The sequence below is a fragment of the Eurytemora carolleeae genome, unplaced genomic scaffold (genome assembly GCF_000591075.1).
Source record: "Eurytemora carolleeae unplaced genomic scaffold, Eaff_2.0 scaffold514, whole genome shotgun sequence".
NCBI classification, from domain to species: domain Eukaryota; kingdom Metazoa; phylum Arthropoda; class Copepoda; order Calanoida; family Temoridae; genus Eurytemora; species Eurytemora carolleeae.
Genome location: NW_019396414.1, coordinates 35,095 through 53,575, shown reverse-complemented (window position 1 = coordinate 53,575; position 18,481 = coordinate 35,095). Strand labels below are relative to the sequence as shown.

The following is an 18,481-nucleotide window of genomic DNA, read 5'->3' as shown; positions in this document are numbered from 1 at the left end:
CCTCCAAAAATACCGAATATTTTATTTCCAAAAGAGATTTAATGAAAATTTCTGCATCTTCTTAAAAATTACAAATTGATATTTATTAAATTCAACCTTGACCAGTCAAAGTTGTAAAGGGTTCTGTTGTGAATCCGACATGCCACTCTCTTGAAATTATATCTAGATTCCATTTAATCAATTTATGCATTCACGAATTTTTTATCTTTAAATTAAACTTTTTTATAATCTGCTTAAACGGAGACAGTTAATCAAAAGGGTTTTTGGAAATGGGGAGAAATTTAAATTGAAGCAATATTTAAAATTTAATAAAGCTTTAAAAAATATCACTTGATAGATACATATTCATATCTTTTATGTGACATCATATTTTGGTATGGGCAGTAACAGGCTAATTTTTTTATTTCCACATAAACCAGAGAAATTTTTACAAAATTGTTTATTCTGAACATTTTCTTGTAACTCACTTTGCCAAATTTTGGCTCTAGCAAAGGACATATACGAAAAAAACACTTATTTTTTATCTTTTTTTATTTTATCTTCTCCAACAGTAAAATTCAAATTTTACAGATTTAATTTAACGGCAAAAAATTCTTTTAGCCGATTTTGTATTTTGGAATAAAAAACTGCTTCATTAAGATCCCTGTCAAAGTGTCAATGGAGAAAATTAAGTTAATAAAACGTTTCCAAGATCACTCAGATTGGATATGGGAGGTATAATGCACTCACCTAGAGATGGGCATCATTTTTTTTGAAAAGACAACATTTTTGAAAACGAACAACATTTTTCGTGAAAAAAAGGTGTCGTTCAGAAAAAAAGCGAACAAAATGGATCGTTCAGAGAAATGAAAAAAAATATTGTTTTCAAAACGAACGTAGACAAAAACTGAACACATGATTTGATTTGAGCAAATTTTAGAGAATTTACTATTTGTTTGAACGAAAGATTCTTCTAAACGAATAATTTTACTGAACGTTTTATTTAATTAACGAACGCTTTTAATAAACGATGAAGTTTTATTTTAAAGTAAAACTTCTTTAGGCAGAAGTCAGTACTTTTCCATCTACGGATTAATTTAAATACTCTTTCATATCTCGTAAAAGTCACCTTGCGGGATAGATTTTGTTGATCCTCAATTTTAGTAATGCTCTTATTGGATATCAAGATCTAGATTAAAAAATCTGCACACAAGTTTAGATCTTAGCTCGGTTTTGATATTTCCTGGATCCAAAGTCCTTTCTGTGAAATCTGTGAGTGCCAGGTTTGTCCTATCTGTGAGATCTGTGAGTGCCACGTTTTTCTAAATTTTCCTTTAGTCCATTCTTTAATCCCCACTGAAGGTTCAGATTTAGAATTGGAAATAAGGGATTTTCATCCAATTCTTTCATTTTTGGATATAATTGGATTATTAAATGAAAAGCTAAAAGTTTATTGTAAAAGATTTATAATTAGGTTTCCAACTTTTCAGATAAATTTCAAAATTGCATTGTTCGTTAAATACAAAAAAAATCTGATAAAACTCTCTTTGAACATCTTTAAATAAATCTTTATTTAGCTGCTTCGTTTCTTTGTGTGACTTTTTTTGGTTTGTTCCAATTTACGGCTGAAACAGCTGAACTGAAGCGGCTGAAACGGCTGAAACAGCTTAAGCAGCTGAAACGGCTGAAACAGCTGAAGCGGCTGAAACAGCTGAAACAACTGAAGAGGCTGAAACAGCTGAAGCGGCTGAAAAAGCTTAAACGGCTGAAACAGCTGAAGCGCCTGAAATGGCTGAAACAGCTGAAACGGCCGAATTTGGGATAATACCCAAACATAGAGAATAAAATATATAGAGAGGAATTTAATGGAAAAAAGTGTAAAACGGCCATTTTGTTGTACTGTTTCCATACTTCTATCTATCCATCTATCTATCTATCTATCTATCTATCTATCTATCTATCTATCTATCTATCTACCTGTATGATAAGTGACATATATCTATCTATATATTTATCTATCTATCTATCTATCTATCTATCTAACTATCTATATATCTATCTATCTATATATCTATCTATCTATCTATCTATCTATCTATCTATATCTATCTATCTATCTATCTGCCTACCTGTATGATAAGTGACATGGACGACTGCCCCCTCCCCTACTGTAGAGCGTACAAGTCTCTTTTGTAGCGAATGTCGTCTGTTCCGGTTCCTTGATTTCAATTCATACAGTGCACAGTTACATAGTGTAGGACAGTGTTAGAAATTATAAGTGAAACTGCAGTGACTTCTTTCTATCTATATATAAATTTGGCTTGTCTGTTTGTCTGTTTGTCTGTTTGTCTGTTTGTCTGTCTGTTTGTATCCAATAAACGTCAAAACGGCTGAACCGATCGGGCCCAAATTTTTTGTGGGACATCTAAGGACCCCAGGGAAGGTTTATGGATGATTGAAATTTTAAATATTTGTCTCCATCAAAATTAGATCGTCATTAAATTTTTGAAAATTTTGAAAATCCGCGAAATTTTTTGTAAAAATCCGCGAATTATTTTTGTTTTGTTTTACGATATACACAAAGAGAACATGTTCACTCACAATTAATTTAGAAGATGGGCGCGAAGCGCCCTCTAAGGCTAGTATATATATACTTTGCTTTGTATCTAATAAACGTCAAAACGGCTGAACCGATCGGGACCAAATTTTGTGCATTAGACCTCACATAACCCCAGGGAAAGTTAATGGATGCTCAAATTTGACAAAATTTATATCCACAAGAATATTGTACTCAAATAGATGCTTACAGATAACGCCAAAATTAAAAGTTAAAAAGGAAGATGGGCGCGGAGCGCCCTTATAGTCTTGTATCAATATATTTTGTCAAATATCAAAGAAAAAATTAAGAAATCTTAGCCAAATCCAAGGTTGCCATAAAATATTTAGTCTTTGTCATAAAATCTGATGTTCTAATCCCTATATCTTCGCAACCAAATGTCTCAGACCTTAGATATTTTAAACTGTACACATTTTGTTAGATCAAATAGACTAAGTTTTAAGAGGTTTACATCATTAGCTTGCAAAGATAAAGGGATTACAAAATTTGAGTTTTTTATTAATACAAAAATACAATCAGTTAAACTTATAACTCTAAAATTTAGAATTTTCCTACAAAGTTAAAGTCATTAAAATGAACTTTATCTCATTAAAATTAACTTTATCTCATTAAAATGAACTTTATCTTATTAAAATTAACTTTATCTCATTAAAATTAACTTTATCTCATTAAAATTAACTTTATCTCATTAAAATTAACTTTATCTTATTAAAATTAACTTTATCTCATTAAAATTAACTTTATCTCATTAAAATTAACTTTATCTCATTAAAAAGTTGTCATCAAGTTTCTACAAGAGAACTATGGAATTGCAGAAATTTGTTTTACAATTAAATCCAAAATTGCTTCGCATTTGATATCTTAGAAAAACTCAATTTTTATTTGAAAATTTTATCTTAAATTTTCAATTTGGATATTTTTGAATTTATTACCAACGACTATTTACAAAGGATGAGAGTTTTCAAGGGGAAATAAAGTATTTTTGTAGACCACACAAAAGGTTTTAACTACTGAACCAAAAGAACACTAATTAATTTCCGCACAGTAGTCTTTACAGTTGTATTATTTAAGAGTATGTATGTCGTACAGTTTTAGCTTTAAGCTGAGATTTTATAGTTTCTACTTGTGTTATTTATTAATTTCTTGATTAAAATGATTTTTGGATGACGTTGATTTTGTTTTCTCAAAGAAAAGGAAAAGGGATTGTAAATGTAATTTCAAGTAACCATCTACTGAAAGAATTACGTACGTAAGAATTACAACGGTAAATTTGAAATATTTGTCTGGGGGAAATAATAAGATATAAGAAACTTTAGACATCTATAAATATACTTTGCTTGTCTGTCCGTTTGTATTCAATAAACGTCAAAACTACTAAACCAATTGGGCACACATTTTTTGTGGAACCTCGTGTGACCCCAAGGAAGGTCTATTGATGATCGAATTTTTAAAAATTTGCCTTTCACAAAATTCGATTTTTGATAAAATCTGCGAATCTTTTTGTTTTTGTTTTACAATGTATTCAAAGAGAAAATGTTCACAAGTGGAAAAAAGATGGGCGCGAAGCGCCAAAAACGCCTGGTAGATAAATATTTGACTAAACTAAGAAACACACAAAAATTGTTCATCAACAAATCTCAGTAGCATGTCAATGAGATTAACAATAAGCGTACAACATACGTTTTTATGCATTAAAGATAAACACAGCTTTGTTTAAATAGAACTAATGAAAATGTGATCAGCACGATGTGAGTTTAGGACCAAAAATGTTGGTTAATTCAGGTAATTAAAGTTATATCATTAGAAAATAAAACTTAAAAAGAGAAATAAATAGGATATATATGGATATGTTATTAGATCTTTTGTGTGACAAGCTTTACTATGAACCTCTCATTTATAGAAAAAATATGAAACAATAAAATTTACCTTAAAGAGGCTGTGAACGATATTTGAAGTAATTTAGTGACATGTTAGATTCACAATGGTACCCTAAAAATCTTTTTCTGATCTAGTTTGCCTTAGCTAAATATATATATATATATATATATAGATATATATATATATATATTTCTTTTTTAACTGAATAAATTCTTATTTGTGGTTTTGAAACAAAACGAAAGCATTTTAGACTGAGCTAGGAGGGAACTATTGTATTGTGGATATCGAGATCAATGCTTGATCTCCATCCTATGTTAATCTGCAGATTAATTTAATCTTTTTTCGATGTCCTGCATAGTAATCGTACCTGGTCTGGGGTTGAATGGCTCTTTAATCAGCGAATGAATGTCTGTAAATGAAACGATTAAGCATTTAGTCCTCAAATAAAGAGTGCCTACAGTGGATATCGCGATCAAAAAATTCTGGTATAGTTGTGTCCCCCACACACAAGTGCCAATCTAAATACAGAGCATTTACCAAACTGTAATTTTTATTCTTATTTAAATATTTTGTATGCAAATTTTTTTTCTGTTTCTCTGTGTAATCTTTCGAAGTAAAATCTAAGTGACAGTTCTAGCATTGTATTCTCTCTGTGTGTTAAGATAATAGTATATATTCTTTTTATAAGAATGACGTCATCGATGCAGGAAAATCTTTGGTTTTCTTTACACGTATTACACGAAAGATATCCTTACCCTAGTATTTATCAAAACAATAAAAGATATTCGTTTTTCTTAAATATAGATAAAAATATATCAGAAATAGAGAATTCAAGGGACTGTGGACATAGTTTTTACCTCTATGCTTGACTTGATAAATAAGGATTAGTCCGTCATCCTTAATCAATCAATCAATATGGGTTGAAGGGTACTTTTGTGAATCAAATTCCGTGCACTATTCTAACTTAAAGGGCGAGGGCCTATTTTTTTTGACACACAATTTAATGTTAGTTATTTGTTAATTAGAAAAACCACGTGGGGGTGAGTGGGGGTAAATTTTAACACAACACACAAACACCGTAATAGGGTTGAAGAGTTTTTAAGAACCCGTTTTTATTCTAAAAAGAAGGACCACACGTTAAAAAGAAACATTGGCAAACGTAGAAAAAAAAAACAATCATGACGTGTGTAGGGATTTCAGAAAAGCAAGAATAAGGAGCTGGGTGAATATTTCTTTTTATTTTTCAATGTTTTTATTAAACATGATTTTTTGTGTTTAATGATCTCAATCATTAATATATATATATATATAGAGAGAATTGTGCAGAATTGTGCAAAATTAAGCGGATTTGCACGGAATTACAGTAAAATTCACTATTTCTAATTCAATTCATTATTCAGAAATTCGAATTATTTTTTTACAACTACACAAAATGCATAAAACCATGACACAATAAACACAACATTGGCCTCTAGATAAATTGATCTGATTAAACAAATAATATAATTATACAGGGTGATTCATATTGTATGTTTATCAACAGAATGTAAATAAAAATAATACTTTTTTAATAACCTTTATTTATGTCCATGCACATGATGTACACATTCTTTAGCTTTTACCTATATTTTTTCATAAAACGCACTAGGTTCACTAGACGGGCTGGTACAAGCCCGGTAAATCCTCGTAACTATTGCACCCATGTGGCCGATAAATACGTTTTTAATAACTAAATAGAAATTGCAGTTTGTTGAAAATATTTAACATTTTAGATGTTGAGATGAATTTTGAACTGCAATCTCCAGACTATAATGCAGCTCCCCCACTCCTTCCTAGGTAAACATGATCATCTTCAAACTATGATTTAAAGAAAATTCATTTTCAATTAAAGATCAGTTGGATAAAAAATAATACAGTGAGTGTATATAAAACTGGTATGCTCCAAATAGATTATCAAGTACAATATTTGGCAAGAGAGAAATGGACCATCCATACACGACGTCACAAGTGTCAAATACAAAAAAGGAAAACGAAATTTATTAATAATTTTCTCGGTCACAAAAACAAAGTTAACACTTGTGACGTAAGAATACAGCTGTACTAAGAGTGTACAAATTCTACGTTGCCATCTATTGTACTAGAATCTATTTGAGTATGCTTAAGTTATCATTTCAAATGGTCTAATGTTAACATGAAACATAGCATTAGTGCAGTCTACAGTTCTACACAGATCCATTTTACTTGAAAAGCTATTTATTTTTCTAATGGTAAAACTATTTGCAATATTTAAACACATTGTTCTAATTAGTAACGTCGTCAAAAAAAAAACAATATTCTTATCGAACTGAAGTACCCTGCACTATAAATTCGGATTTTAGTCTAAAAACGCATGCTCACTTGATGACCATATATACATACAGTTAATTATTTGTCTAACCTTTATAAATTTAAACTACACCATATATATATATATGTATTTATATAAATAAATCTTTATAAAATAATTCAATGATTTCTTGTGATTATATTAAAGGGACTGTAGACGTAATTTCAAGTGACCTTCTAATTAAGGATTCACAACGGTACCATTTAAATCTTTGTCCAAGCAACAATGAGGTATATAACCTCCTGAAGATTAAATGCTCGAGTTTACAGTGTACACTGTACTCTCCGTGCTAGTGTACAGTTGCGCGGCTTCTTGGCCAGGCTGACCAACCTTGGGGATTTTTCTTCTTGTTTTAGGGAATATTTCAATTTTTAGAGTTGGTCACCCTATTCTTGGCACTTAGTTTCCCGCTTCATAAATCAGAATATCTACGAAATTCTTTAATCAAGCAAAGGTTTAAAGGGTATCGTTATAAATTGGTTATGCCACTTTAAAAATGAAATGTCACTTGAAATTACGCTTACAGTCCCTTTAATTGATTTTGTTGTAAAAAAAGAGTCAGTGTTTGATCAGGGATCCTAGGATGAGACGACCCAGTGATGAAGGAACAGACTCAGGTCGGGGGACAGTTCAACAGGACGGAGATTATGAGGAGGTAAAGATTAACCACGAGGGAGGGGTTGCAGGGCCGCCATGAGCCCTGTAAATGGTCTCGAAACCTCCGTATTCGCAGATGAGTATTTAAAAAATCATTGCGCTACCCCTAAAGTTAGATAAAATATTATAGAAGTAAAAAGTAAAAAATCACATTTTTTTAAGGAAAATATTTAATCTTTGAATAGCAGTGTATTTATGAATATCCAAATACATTGTAGAACAATTAAAATATTAAATATATTCTCTAATATTTTTTATACATTACTTCCTTAATCTCTAATATTTATTCTAAGGATAGTGATAGCGCCAGGTCATTTATAATACTCATCTGGGAATCCAGCAAGAGGCTTGGAGACCATTTTTCCGGGGCTCATGGCGTCCCTGCACCCCCTCCCTACATCCACAAAGGATAAGACTTAGTTCAGAGACGACTGAAAGGATTTTTTTAGTCTTTATTCTTATAGCCTTGGTTCCCCGGTATTTCAAGGAACTATATAATCTATGAATATCAGTCATTTTCAAGTAAGATAAAAAGATGATTTTTAAACCATTAACCACATTTTTACTTGCAGTTTGGAAAATTTCTTGATTTATTGTTAACAACCATGAAAATCTGAATTCTGACGAATATTTTGAAACCAAGATATATAAGATATATAAATGGGTAGATAATAAAAACATTAACCTTGGATTAATTATGTCGAAAAGAAGTGTTGACCGTACCCTATCGATTTTTTAATCTATTTTTATCTATTTTTTATCTATTTAATAAATTTCTTTTATAATACATTTTTATCAAATTATTATTAATTTTTATTTATTTTTTATTTACTACTTTTTTATTCAGTTTTTATCTATTTTCATTTATTTTTTATCTACTTTTCATCTATTTTGATAAATTTGGTAGGTAATTCTTATTTATTTTTTATCTACTTTTTATTGAACACCACGTTTTCTTAATTTCTTTCTATTTCCAGGGAGAGTACAATGCCGGATATTTCAACGGTGACGTAAATAATAGTACTCAAGAAAATGTCCCTTCTCCCGGTATACATGAAGGCATGTACACTCCTCCTCCCGGTGTACATGAAGACATGTACAATCGTGGCTTTCTAGAAGGAGTTGTACATGCCGTGCCAATTACAGTACTAAGTGAGTTACATCCACAGGTAATTGAATTATACTATTTTAGCAGTTTTGTTCAGTTTAAACTAAAAAAAATCCAATGAAGCCAAAAAATGTTTTTTGAAGATAAAATAAAACGATTTCTATATTCAGGACAAATATAAGGACAAATATATAATGTCAAATATATAAGGAAAAATATATAATGTCAAATATTTAAGGACAAATATATAATGTCAAATATATAATGTCAAATATATAAGGACAAATATATAAGGTCAAATATATAATGTCAAATATATAAGGACAAATATATAATGTCAAATATATAAGGTCAAATATATAATGTCAAATATATTAGGACAAATATATAAGGACAAATATACAAGGTCAAATATATAAGGACAAATATAAAATGTCAAATATACTATGTCAAATATATAATGTCAAATATATAAGAATAAATATATAATGTCAAATATATAAGGACAAATATATAATGTCAAATATAAGGACAAATATATAATGTCAAATATTTAAGGACAAATATATAATGTCAAATATATAAGAACAAATATATAAGGACAAATATATAAGGTCAAATATATAATGCCAAATATATAAGGACAAATATATAATGTCAAATATGTAAGGTCAAACATATAATGTCAAATATATAAGGACAAGTATATAATGTCAAATATATAAGGACAAATATCTAATGTCAAATAAATAAGGACAAATAAATAATGTCAAATATATAAGGACAAATATATAATGTCTGAAATATAAGGACAAATATCTAATGTCAAATATATAAGGTCAATTATATCAGGACAAATATATAAGGACAAATATATAATGTCAAATATATAAGGACAAATATATAATGTCAAAAATATAAGGACAAATATCTAATGTCAAATATATAATGTCAAATATATAAGGACAAATATATTAGGTCAAACATATAAGGATAAATATATAATGTCAAATATATAAGGACAAATATATAATGTCAAAAAAATAAGGACAAATGTCTAATGTCAAATATATAAGGTCAAATATATAATGTAAAATATATAAGGACAAATATATAAGGTCAAATATATAATGAATATAATATGAAAAGAAAAATGTAATATAAGAGGTACTCAAAAAATAATAATTATTATCGATGGATTTTATTTTATCGAACACAATTTTTATGAACTGTGAGTGTGTAAGTAAAGAAAGTGTAAGCGCACATAATTTAAATTGATCCTCCATGTAAAGATGTATTGAGGTCAGATTCACAATTGTACCCTTGAAAGCATTATCTGATCAAAAATGTGGAGGAGATATTTTCGATTTTCTATGTTTAGTTTTAGTTTAGATAACTTCAAAATTATAAACATTGATATATTATAATTATAAACATTTATATATATACATTAATCTTATTCATACTTGATCAGACAAAGCTTTTAAGGGTACCGTTGTTAATCGGTATTTGTCATCTTTGCATGGAGGGTCACTTGAAATTACACTTCTTACTGTCCCTTTAAACTTTATATTCTCGAATGTATTATTTATATGGTAAACATTCTTCCAATATAGTTATACTTCTTTTTTTACGTTTTGTTTACTTTGCTTACAACGTGTAATTTAGTTAGTTAAATTACAACGTGTAATTTAGTTAGTTACAATTACAACATATTTTTAAGTTAGTTACAATTACAACATTTAATTGTGCAGTGGTTAACTTTGTTTACGTTTTTGTTCACATCATGTATGAACTGAACACTTCGCTTTGTTTACATTTTTGTTTACTCCCATTTATTTGTACTAAACACTGGTTATATTTTTGTTTACTCCGATTTAATTGTACCATCAACCTTGTTTAAGATTTTTGTGTACTACCAATAATTGTACTGCATCTTGTTTACGTTTATGTTTACTATGAGGTGCACCGGGGTGAGTATGAGAATCTTGTACCAGATAACCAGTATTATGAGCATGTGGAATTCAGAGGTAAAATCATCAATTCATGGTTTTTTGTAAAATTAATAATCAGTGATGAGAATTAGTCCAAATAAAAAAGGAAATAAATCATAGAATATAAAAAATATATAACATATATAAAAAAGATAAAAAATATCTCATAAAAATGTGTAAAGTCAAAACAATTTTAAAATTATTATTTTAATTCAGGAAGTTTAATTTGATCAAAGGAGACAAAAAGGAATTTATAATTTTCAAATTTCATACTTTTCAAAATTTACAAAAAAAAAACATTTTGTAGGTTCTAGTCGTATAGTAGAAGAGGATGAAGGACTATATTCAATTCCAGAAGTTCAAAAAGAAAGCTTAGGAGTACAGGTAAATAGTGGAGGTCAAGGAGTTCATACTTGAGGTCGAGGAGTATAAAGTAGAGGTCGAGAAGTATATAGAGGAGGTCAAGGTGTACATAGTGGAGGTCAAGGAGTACATATTGGTGGTCAATATGTACATAGTGGAGGTCGACGTGTATAAAGTGGAGGCCAAGGAGTGTATAGTGGTGGTCAAAAAGTACATATTGGTGGTTAAGGAGTACATATTGGTGGTTAAGAAGTACATGTTGGTGGTCAAAGAGTACATAATGGAGGTCAAGGAGAGCAGATAAAAAATAGAGGTAGTGGAGTGCAAATTGAAGGTCGAAGAGTACATATTAATGGTCGAGGAATACGAAGTGAAGGTCAAGGAATACATAGTGGAGGTCAAGGAGTAAATAGTGGAGGTCAAGGAATGTAATATAATATTGTGTAGGTTAAAAAGTTAGACCCTTGGCATAAATTGTTGACTGGTGTTTAACATTTTAGAAATAATTATAGGTTATAACCTAAATAATTATATATCTATACACAGCAAATTATTTTTAATATTAATATTGATATAAATATTAATATAATTAGTACTATTGCATCTTTCTATGTTGCATTCATGTTTAAATATTAAAACACAAAATATAGATAAAAAATCAATAAAAATAATATTTATGAATTTTTTTATTAGGCTCTTGATGTTGATATGTTTGGTCTTACACGCAGGTTTCCTTCTATTAAAGTTTTAGGTAATTTACATATTTTAAATCCAGACTTTTCACATTTGAATTATATTAGATAATATTAAATGTGTAGCTCAAATCTTTCTTTCTAAAATATGCATAAAGTGTTAGCTATTTGTCTTTCAAAAAAATCTAAATAAGATTAGCACTTTTTTTGTCTTTTGGCTTTGAGTTCTGGAGATATACAATCACACATTTCCAAAAAGGCATTTTTACTGACTGGCTGCCTGAGGAAGGGGGAAATTGACCCTCTTTATTTTCTTATTGTGATGCAAATCTTTACAGTTGATAAGTTTTTGGAAAGCTCTTGGGCTATACTTCGATAATCCGCAATAAAATGGAAAATTTGCAAAAAATCAATTGCAAAATATAATTATTAAACAAAAAATGTGCAACAAAAAAATGCGCAAATTGCAACAAATTGTACATTTTTGAAAAGCCCAAGAACTAAAAAGCGAATTCAAATATGCAAAATAATTTGCAAAACTTTTTAAAACCTGTATATCGAAGAAAAACTGAACATGTACAAATTCTCTTTAATGGTGTCTTTGAAAAAATCTGTGCAAAATTTCTTTGCAAAAATTGTGCAGAAAAGCCAGAAAGTTTGAGCTTCCTAGCTCAAATACTTTTTGAGTTATCGCAAAAAATTGATGGGCCAGATAGAGTTAAGAATGATTATTTTAGATCTACACTAAAACTGATCCTGTTTTATTCCCTATAGATAAAAAGGCGAAAAAGAAAAAAATAATCTCTGAAAGCAAGAATGTTGCATCCTCCCTGTACGCTGTACCTGATAAAAGTATAAAACCAACTCCGTCTAGTCCTATCAATCCAGCTAAACAGCTGACTAGTGATGTTTTCAACAAGAATATTGCCCCCGCTGCCAGCAGCTCCTTCACAGATGTTATCAAAACAAATGAAACCACAGAGAAAGTTGACAAAAGTGATACATTGAAAACAGAAAATTCATATGTCAGGTACATTTTTTTTAAGTAAGAGTATGCATTTGTAAATTTTTTAAGTATTGAAAAAAGTAAGATTCATACATTCTAAGTGCACTTTGCAAACGAGATATTTTTAGATTAATAAGTGCATTCTCTTATTTTCATTTTCTATTTGACAATTAAAAATATTTCTATCGTATGTTTAAATGCAAATCGCAGTTATTTCTTTCTCCTTCCATACAGACAATATGCAAACAAAAATTGAAAGAATTTTCTAGATTCAAGAAAATTAATTTTTACACATTTCAGTCTTCCCTGGAAAAAAAATCATCGTGGTTCTAAAAGGTAAAATATTGAATTAACTTTGATAATGCGCAAAATTTCATTTCTCATCGTTGTGAAAGGAAAAAGATGCAATAATGCGGAAAAACATACAAATTGTTTCTGTGACACTTTATATTGTTTATCAAAAGTTTTGAATTATTGAATAACAAATTCAATAATGCAAACAAATATACACAAAATGGTAATTGGTGAAAATGACTCTATACAAATTTTAGAAATCATTTTTATAATTCAATGCAAAAGGACCGAGGACCTTGAAGTTTTCAAAAAGTTTTTCTCTCCAATCATTTTCAGTATGAAATGAGTGTTCATAATGTTTCTAATATTTTTTGCAGTTTCACGCATTTTATTCTGAATAAAATGAAAACGCGGCATCGGTTGCTCGCCCTAGTCGTCTTCCTTCTCATCGGATTTGGAATTGGGGCATATTTTATTACAGGTTAATTTAATATTATTTTTCTTCAACAAAGAGTTTTGATGTTTATAAACAGAATTTTTTATATGGTAATTTTTCAAATGTTCTTTGATGCAAAAGTGATTTAATGTTTTTTAACAGGGGATTTTTTATAATTTTATAATATGAAATTTAATCGTGAAAGCTTGGATGACCAGAAAAATAATGTTTCAACCACCATTTTTGTCATTGATTTTTTGTTTGTTCTGTAGATACAGTTGTAACAGTTCCTCGTGATGGAAGAAGACGACATTATGAATATACAAACAGAAAAATGTAAGATTTCCCAAAACTTTTGTAAGGAGTTGGTGCATTGAAATTACAAAATTGTGGGCCTGATTGGTTTTCGTAAAAACAATTATAAATTGAAAGAAACAATCTTTGCTTTATAAATCACAATTTTTCATAGATATCCAAAAAACTCAAATTTGCTATTTTTTGTTTGTTTCTCGTTTAAAAAATAAGAATATCTACAAAACACTTGATCAAACAAAGGTTTAAACGGTATCGTTGTAAATCAGCCATGCCATTTTTATCAATTAAAGGTCATTTGAAATTACGCGTATAGTCCCATTAGATCTGTATTTTAAATGCTAATCAAAAACATTTTTATGATATACCTGGAACCTCGGAAGCCAAACTTTTGTGGGTATACGTGATGCTTACCCACAAAATTAAATTATATTTGTGGCGTAGAAACCAAAACAGGTGGGGTTCCTCACCTCGTCGGTTAATCGTAAACTCAATTTAAAAATCTTGAATTTTTTTTTTAAATCTTTATACTAAACTTTTCCATTGAATAATTTAGCAAATTTGTGCATTTGAATTTGGCGGAAATGCATCCAGTTGGAGGACAGAGGTGCAAAGATCAAATGCATCTCATTATCTATTCACGTTAAGATAAAGTAAATTGCATGTATGATTTAAATCTTATATGTTTTCAATTATAACTTCATCCATTATTAAAAAGCTTAAAGAACAAAAATGTTTTGAAATTCTGATATATAACCAGAAAAATTTGCTTTTCTTACTTTTGTATGTAAATTTAAAACCAGAGGAGCTACGAGGTCACAAAGTGGTAGCAGTACTTGACGCATAGATTTTACCTCCTCAATCTGTTTAGTTTGCAGTGTATTATATAATAAGAATTCAATTATCATCTGTCTTAGAAGCGGAGAGAGATTAGATTTCCCCTTTCAATTATAATTATTGAGTTTGCACAAAAGAAGTAGGTTTTGACAAGTATTGATTATCTAAAAAAATATATAAAATATAAATATATTTATACACCATACAATAAGATCCAAATGTATACGTGTACCATACAATAAGATCCAAATATATACATACTAATGAGATCCAAATATATACACCATACAATATGATCCAAATGTATACGCGTACCATACAATAAGATCCAAATGTATACGTGTACCATACAATAAGATCCAAATGTATACGTGTACCATACAATAAGATCCAAATATATACATACTAANTTAAAGTTCCCTTTTGCTCTCATTTCCTCCAGACACACCATACAGTAAGATCCAAATATATTCACACCATACAATAAGATCTATAAATTTATACACACCATACAGTAAGATCCAAATATATGCACACCATACAGTAAGATCTAAATATAAACAAAACATACAATAAGATCTATATATATATATACACACCATACAGTAAATACATCCTAGGAGGAATTAGAAAGATATCTAAAGTACAGAGTGTGTAACAAGAAACATGAAAGTTCTAGATTTTTACAGAATAATGATAAAATTTAAAAATATCGTCTTTCTATTCTGAGCTTTAAATTTCAGGACTATAGTAGCACTTTGTGACTATTAATTTAGTATTACTTTTTAAATTAGTTTATAACGAGTAATCCCGCAAAACAAATATCAAAGACGACATCTGTTCATAGTCATGTTTGCTGGTACACCCTGCATAAAAACATGGTTGAACGTGATTAGTATGTATACACAATCCACACGATAAAGTTCAGTTTAAAGTACAATCTTCATATTTAACTTGAAGCATGTCTGAAAGTAGTCATAACACTAGGGATAATGGCTTTTTTAATTGTTGTTCAAGATAGTTGTTTGAGGATCATACACAACATACAGTAAGATCCAAAGATAAAGTGAAACTAAAAAAATCAATAATATTCATTAAAAAATCGCTTATTGGCAGTCATCTACCTTTTGCTGCGATTTGTTGAGATCTGGAGGAAAATAGTAGTCTCTCAAAAGAAACATTTCTTTACAATTGTTCAATGTTAAAGTTTGGGCACAATAATGCAAATAAAGTATTTACACTTAAATTTTTGAATTTTAACATAATTAAGATAGAGTATTCATAATTTTCGAGTAATACATTTAACATAAGCTGTATTGAGTTCTCACTGTAAGCAATACAACCACTATTTGAGAGGCAATCACACGGTTCCCTGGCCATGATCAAGGTTCAAAGGTTCTGTTGTAAATCAAGCATTGCCATATTTTAAATGAGGTTGACTTGAAATTACGCTTACAGTCCCTTTAATTAAAATTCTGTTTTCCAATTTTAGTTCTCCCAGCAGCAGCAGGACTCCTGTAGACACTTCAGGGAAATGAAGGACTTTTCATCTTTCTTCAACAAACCTTTATCTTAAAATTTCAACCTATACAGGGTTACCCACACAGGATCAAACTTTATTGATGTTCTAAAATTACCTAATTTTAGGTTAAAAAGGTTTAACACTTGAAATTGAATTATTTTGAAAATAGGGTAAGACAAAGAAATGAATAAAATGTGTAAAGTTGTCTCTGAAGTCTCATCCTTTGTGCAGGGTAACCGTGCATATGAATAGAACTGACTGAACAAAATTAAAAAGTAACCAAAAAGGTGTAAAAAAAATAAAACAAAAGATTTGGTGACATATTTAATATTTTTGGATTTTAATAAAAATTTTAAAAATCCTCATTATCTTTAAAACATAGATAGAGACGATTTTGGAATTGATGAGAGAATTCCTATTCGTCGGCTTACTGGAGACTCATGGGGCTCTTGGAGCTCATGGAGTAAATGTAATTCTAGTCCTTGTATTCCAGGGGAAACTATGGTAAGTATAAACTCTAGTCCTTGTAGTCCAGGAGAAACTATGGTAATTACAAACTCTAGTCCTTGTATTCTAGGAGAAACTATGGTAATTATAAATTCTAGTCCTTGTATTCCAGGAGAAACTATGGTAATTATGAATTCTAGTCTTTGTATTCCTGGAGAAACTATGGTAATTATAAATTCTAGTCCTTGAAGTCCAGGAGAAACTATGGTAATTATAAATTTTAGCCCTTGAAGTCCAGGAGAAACTATGGTAATTATAAATTATAATTCTTGTATTCCAGGAGAAACTATGGTAAATATGAATTCTAGTCTTTGTATTCCAGGAGAAACTATGGTAATTATAAATTCTAGTCCTTGTAGTCCAGGAGAAACTATGGTAATTATAAATTCTAGTTCTTGTATTCCAGGAGAAACTATGGTAATTATAAATTCTAGTCCTTGTATTCCAGGAGAAACTATGGTAATTATAAATTCTAGTCCTTGTATTCCTGAAGAAACTTTAGGTAATTATAAATTCTAGTTCTTGTATTCCAGAAGAAACTATAGGTAATTATAAATTCTAATCCTTGTACTCCAAAATAGTATCAGGTTTCATCCATTTTCAATTACAAATTTTCTGTTCATTATATTTGTAAGAACAATATAATGATGGTGTATCTTTCGACTTACGCAAACCTGCTATACTTCACTTCTGACCTATGCTAAATCCACTGTACTACACATCAGACCTACTAGCACATGGCTTTCCAGCTGCTAGATGGAGTTGTGGTCACAGCGCCCAGCCCCCTAACCTGTCCTAGCTGTGGTGCTCGCCCCTAGCCTGTCCTGAAGCCACAATGCTCAGCCTAGAAATTGTTTTAATCTAACCTAACCCTCAAATAATACAAAAATAAACAATTGTCGTAGGTCCGATATTGCAGTAAGTTGGAAAGTAAGTAGGTCAAAAGTTCATAGGCAATGTAAAATTACCCAATATAATATTAATATTAGAATTTTTCAATGTTTTAAGTCGTTATATTTTGAAATATCAGAATCAAATGGATTATTAATATTTTTATTGTTTTGTTATTTAAATTCTACTGTATGCGAAAAAATTGCTTTGTTACCGAATTATGTAATTCTTAAAAATATCATTAATGTAAATCTGTTAAATGTCTAAAAATCGGGACATGTTCCAAAAAGTGTTTTGCGACCAAACTTTGCATTTGCTTCAAAATGTGACATGTTCTAAAATGAAATTAATTAAACTTGAATATTTGTTATAGAAATGTAGACTTAAATATTCTGAATTGAAGTATGCAGACGGTTTTTTTACTTCTAGACTTAAATAGACAAATATAAACAGTTAATAAAGATATCTTTGCCCATTTGGCCCAAACCTGACACTCAGTGTCAGGTCTGGGCCAAATTTCAGTTTGGAACTTTCTTCCCCTGAATTTACAAATTTAAAATTTTACAAAAATATATGAAATACCATGAATTAGTCTCTCGAAATAAATAAAATGGAGGGATGGGCGTATTTCCGAAGCCTTACACTAGTTGATTCTTGAGAGTTAAAAAATTATTCCTTAAAAAATTAAATCCCTGTCAACTCGTAGATCAATCCTTATGTTATTAATCAAACGCTACCTTGTGTAGCCCTTGTGTAAGTCCAAACATGGGAGAGGAGAGGGTGGGAATTTTGTAGATATAAAATAAATTATTTCGGTGGGATGCCTGCGTAGAGACTGACAGCTGTTTTTGATACGAGTGTGAGTTTTTATCATTTTTTGGGCTAAAATAGATACGTTTTTCACTTTTTAAGTTTTAAGTTATATTTCTTCAACTTTTTTACAAAAAAAAATTTTATCTTGATACTTTAAGGATGGATACGAATGTTATGAACGTTGAAAAG

At 29.6% G+C, this 18,481-nt stretch overlaps 1 protein-coding gene across 3 annotated transcripts in view; it reads left to right on the top strand.

The window, feature by feature from the left end:
• The first annotated feature begins 4,310 nt into the window (after positions 1-4,310).
• The window catches only part of LOC111702861 (uncharacterized), a 17,741-nt gene continuing 3,570 nt past the window's right edge, over positions 4,311-18,481 (top strand). Inside the window, exons 1-13 of one of the 3 annotated variants that reach the window (XM_023474644.1) lie at positions 4,311-4,378; positions 6,247-6,310; positions 7,443-7,515; positions 8,495-8,686; positions 10,589-10,655; positions 10,927-11,003; positions 11,676-11,733; positions 12,449-12,704; positions 12,981-13,016; positions 13,352-13,455; positions 13,683-13,746; positions 16,052-16,089; positions 16,464-16,585. In XM_023474644.1, the coding sequence (XP_023330412.1) occupies positions 4,363-4,378; positions 6,247-6,310; positions 7,443-7,515; positions 8,495-8,686; positions 10,589-10,655; positions 10,927-11,003; positions 11,676-11,733; positions 12,449-12,704; positions 12,981-13,016; positions 13,352-13,455; positions 13,683-13,746; positions 16,052-16,089; positions 16,464-16,585 (1,167 nt within the window). In that variant the 5' untranslated portion in view covers positions 4,311-4,362. Of the gene's footprint in view, positions 4,379-6,246; positions 6,311-7,422; positions 7,516-8,494; positions 8,687-10,588; positions 10,656-10,926; positions 11,004-11,675; positions 11,734-12,448; positions 12,705-12,980; positions 13,017-13,351; positions 13,456-13,682; positions 13,747-16,051; positions 16,090-16,463; positions 16,586-18,481 lie in introns of all 3 variants that reach the window. The other 2 variants (XM_023474642.1, XM_023474645.1) reach the window with 2 other exon arrangements.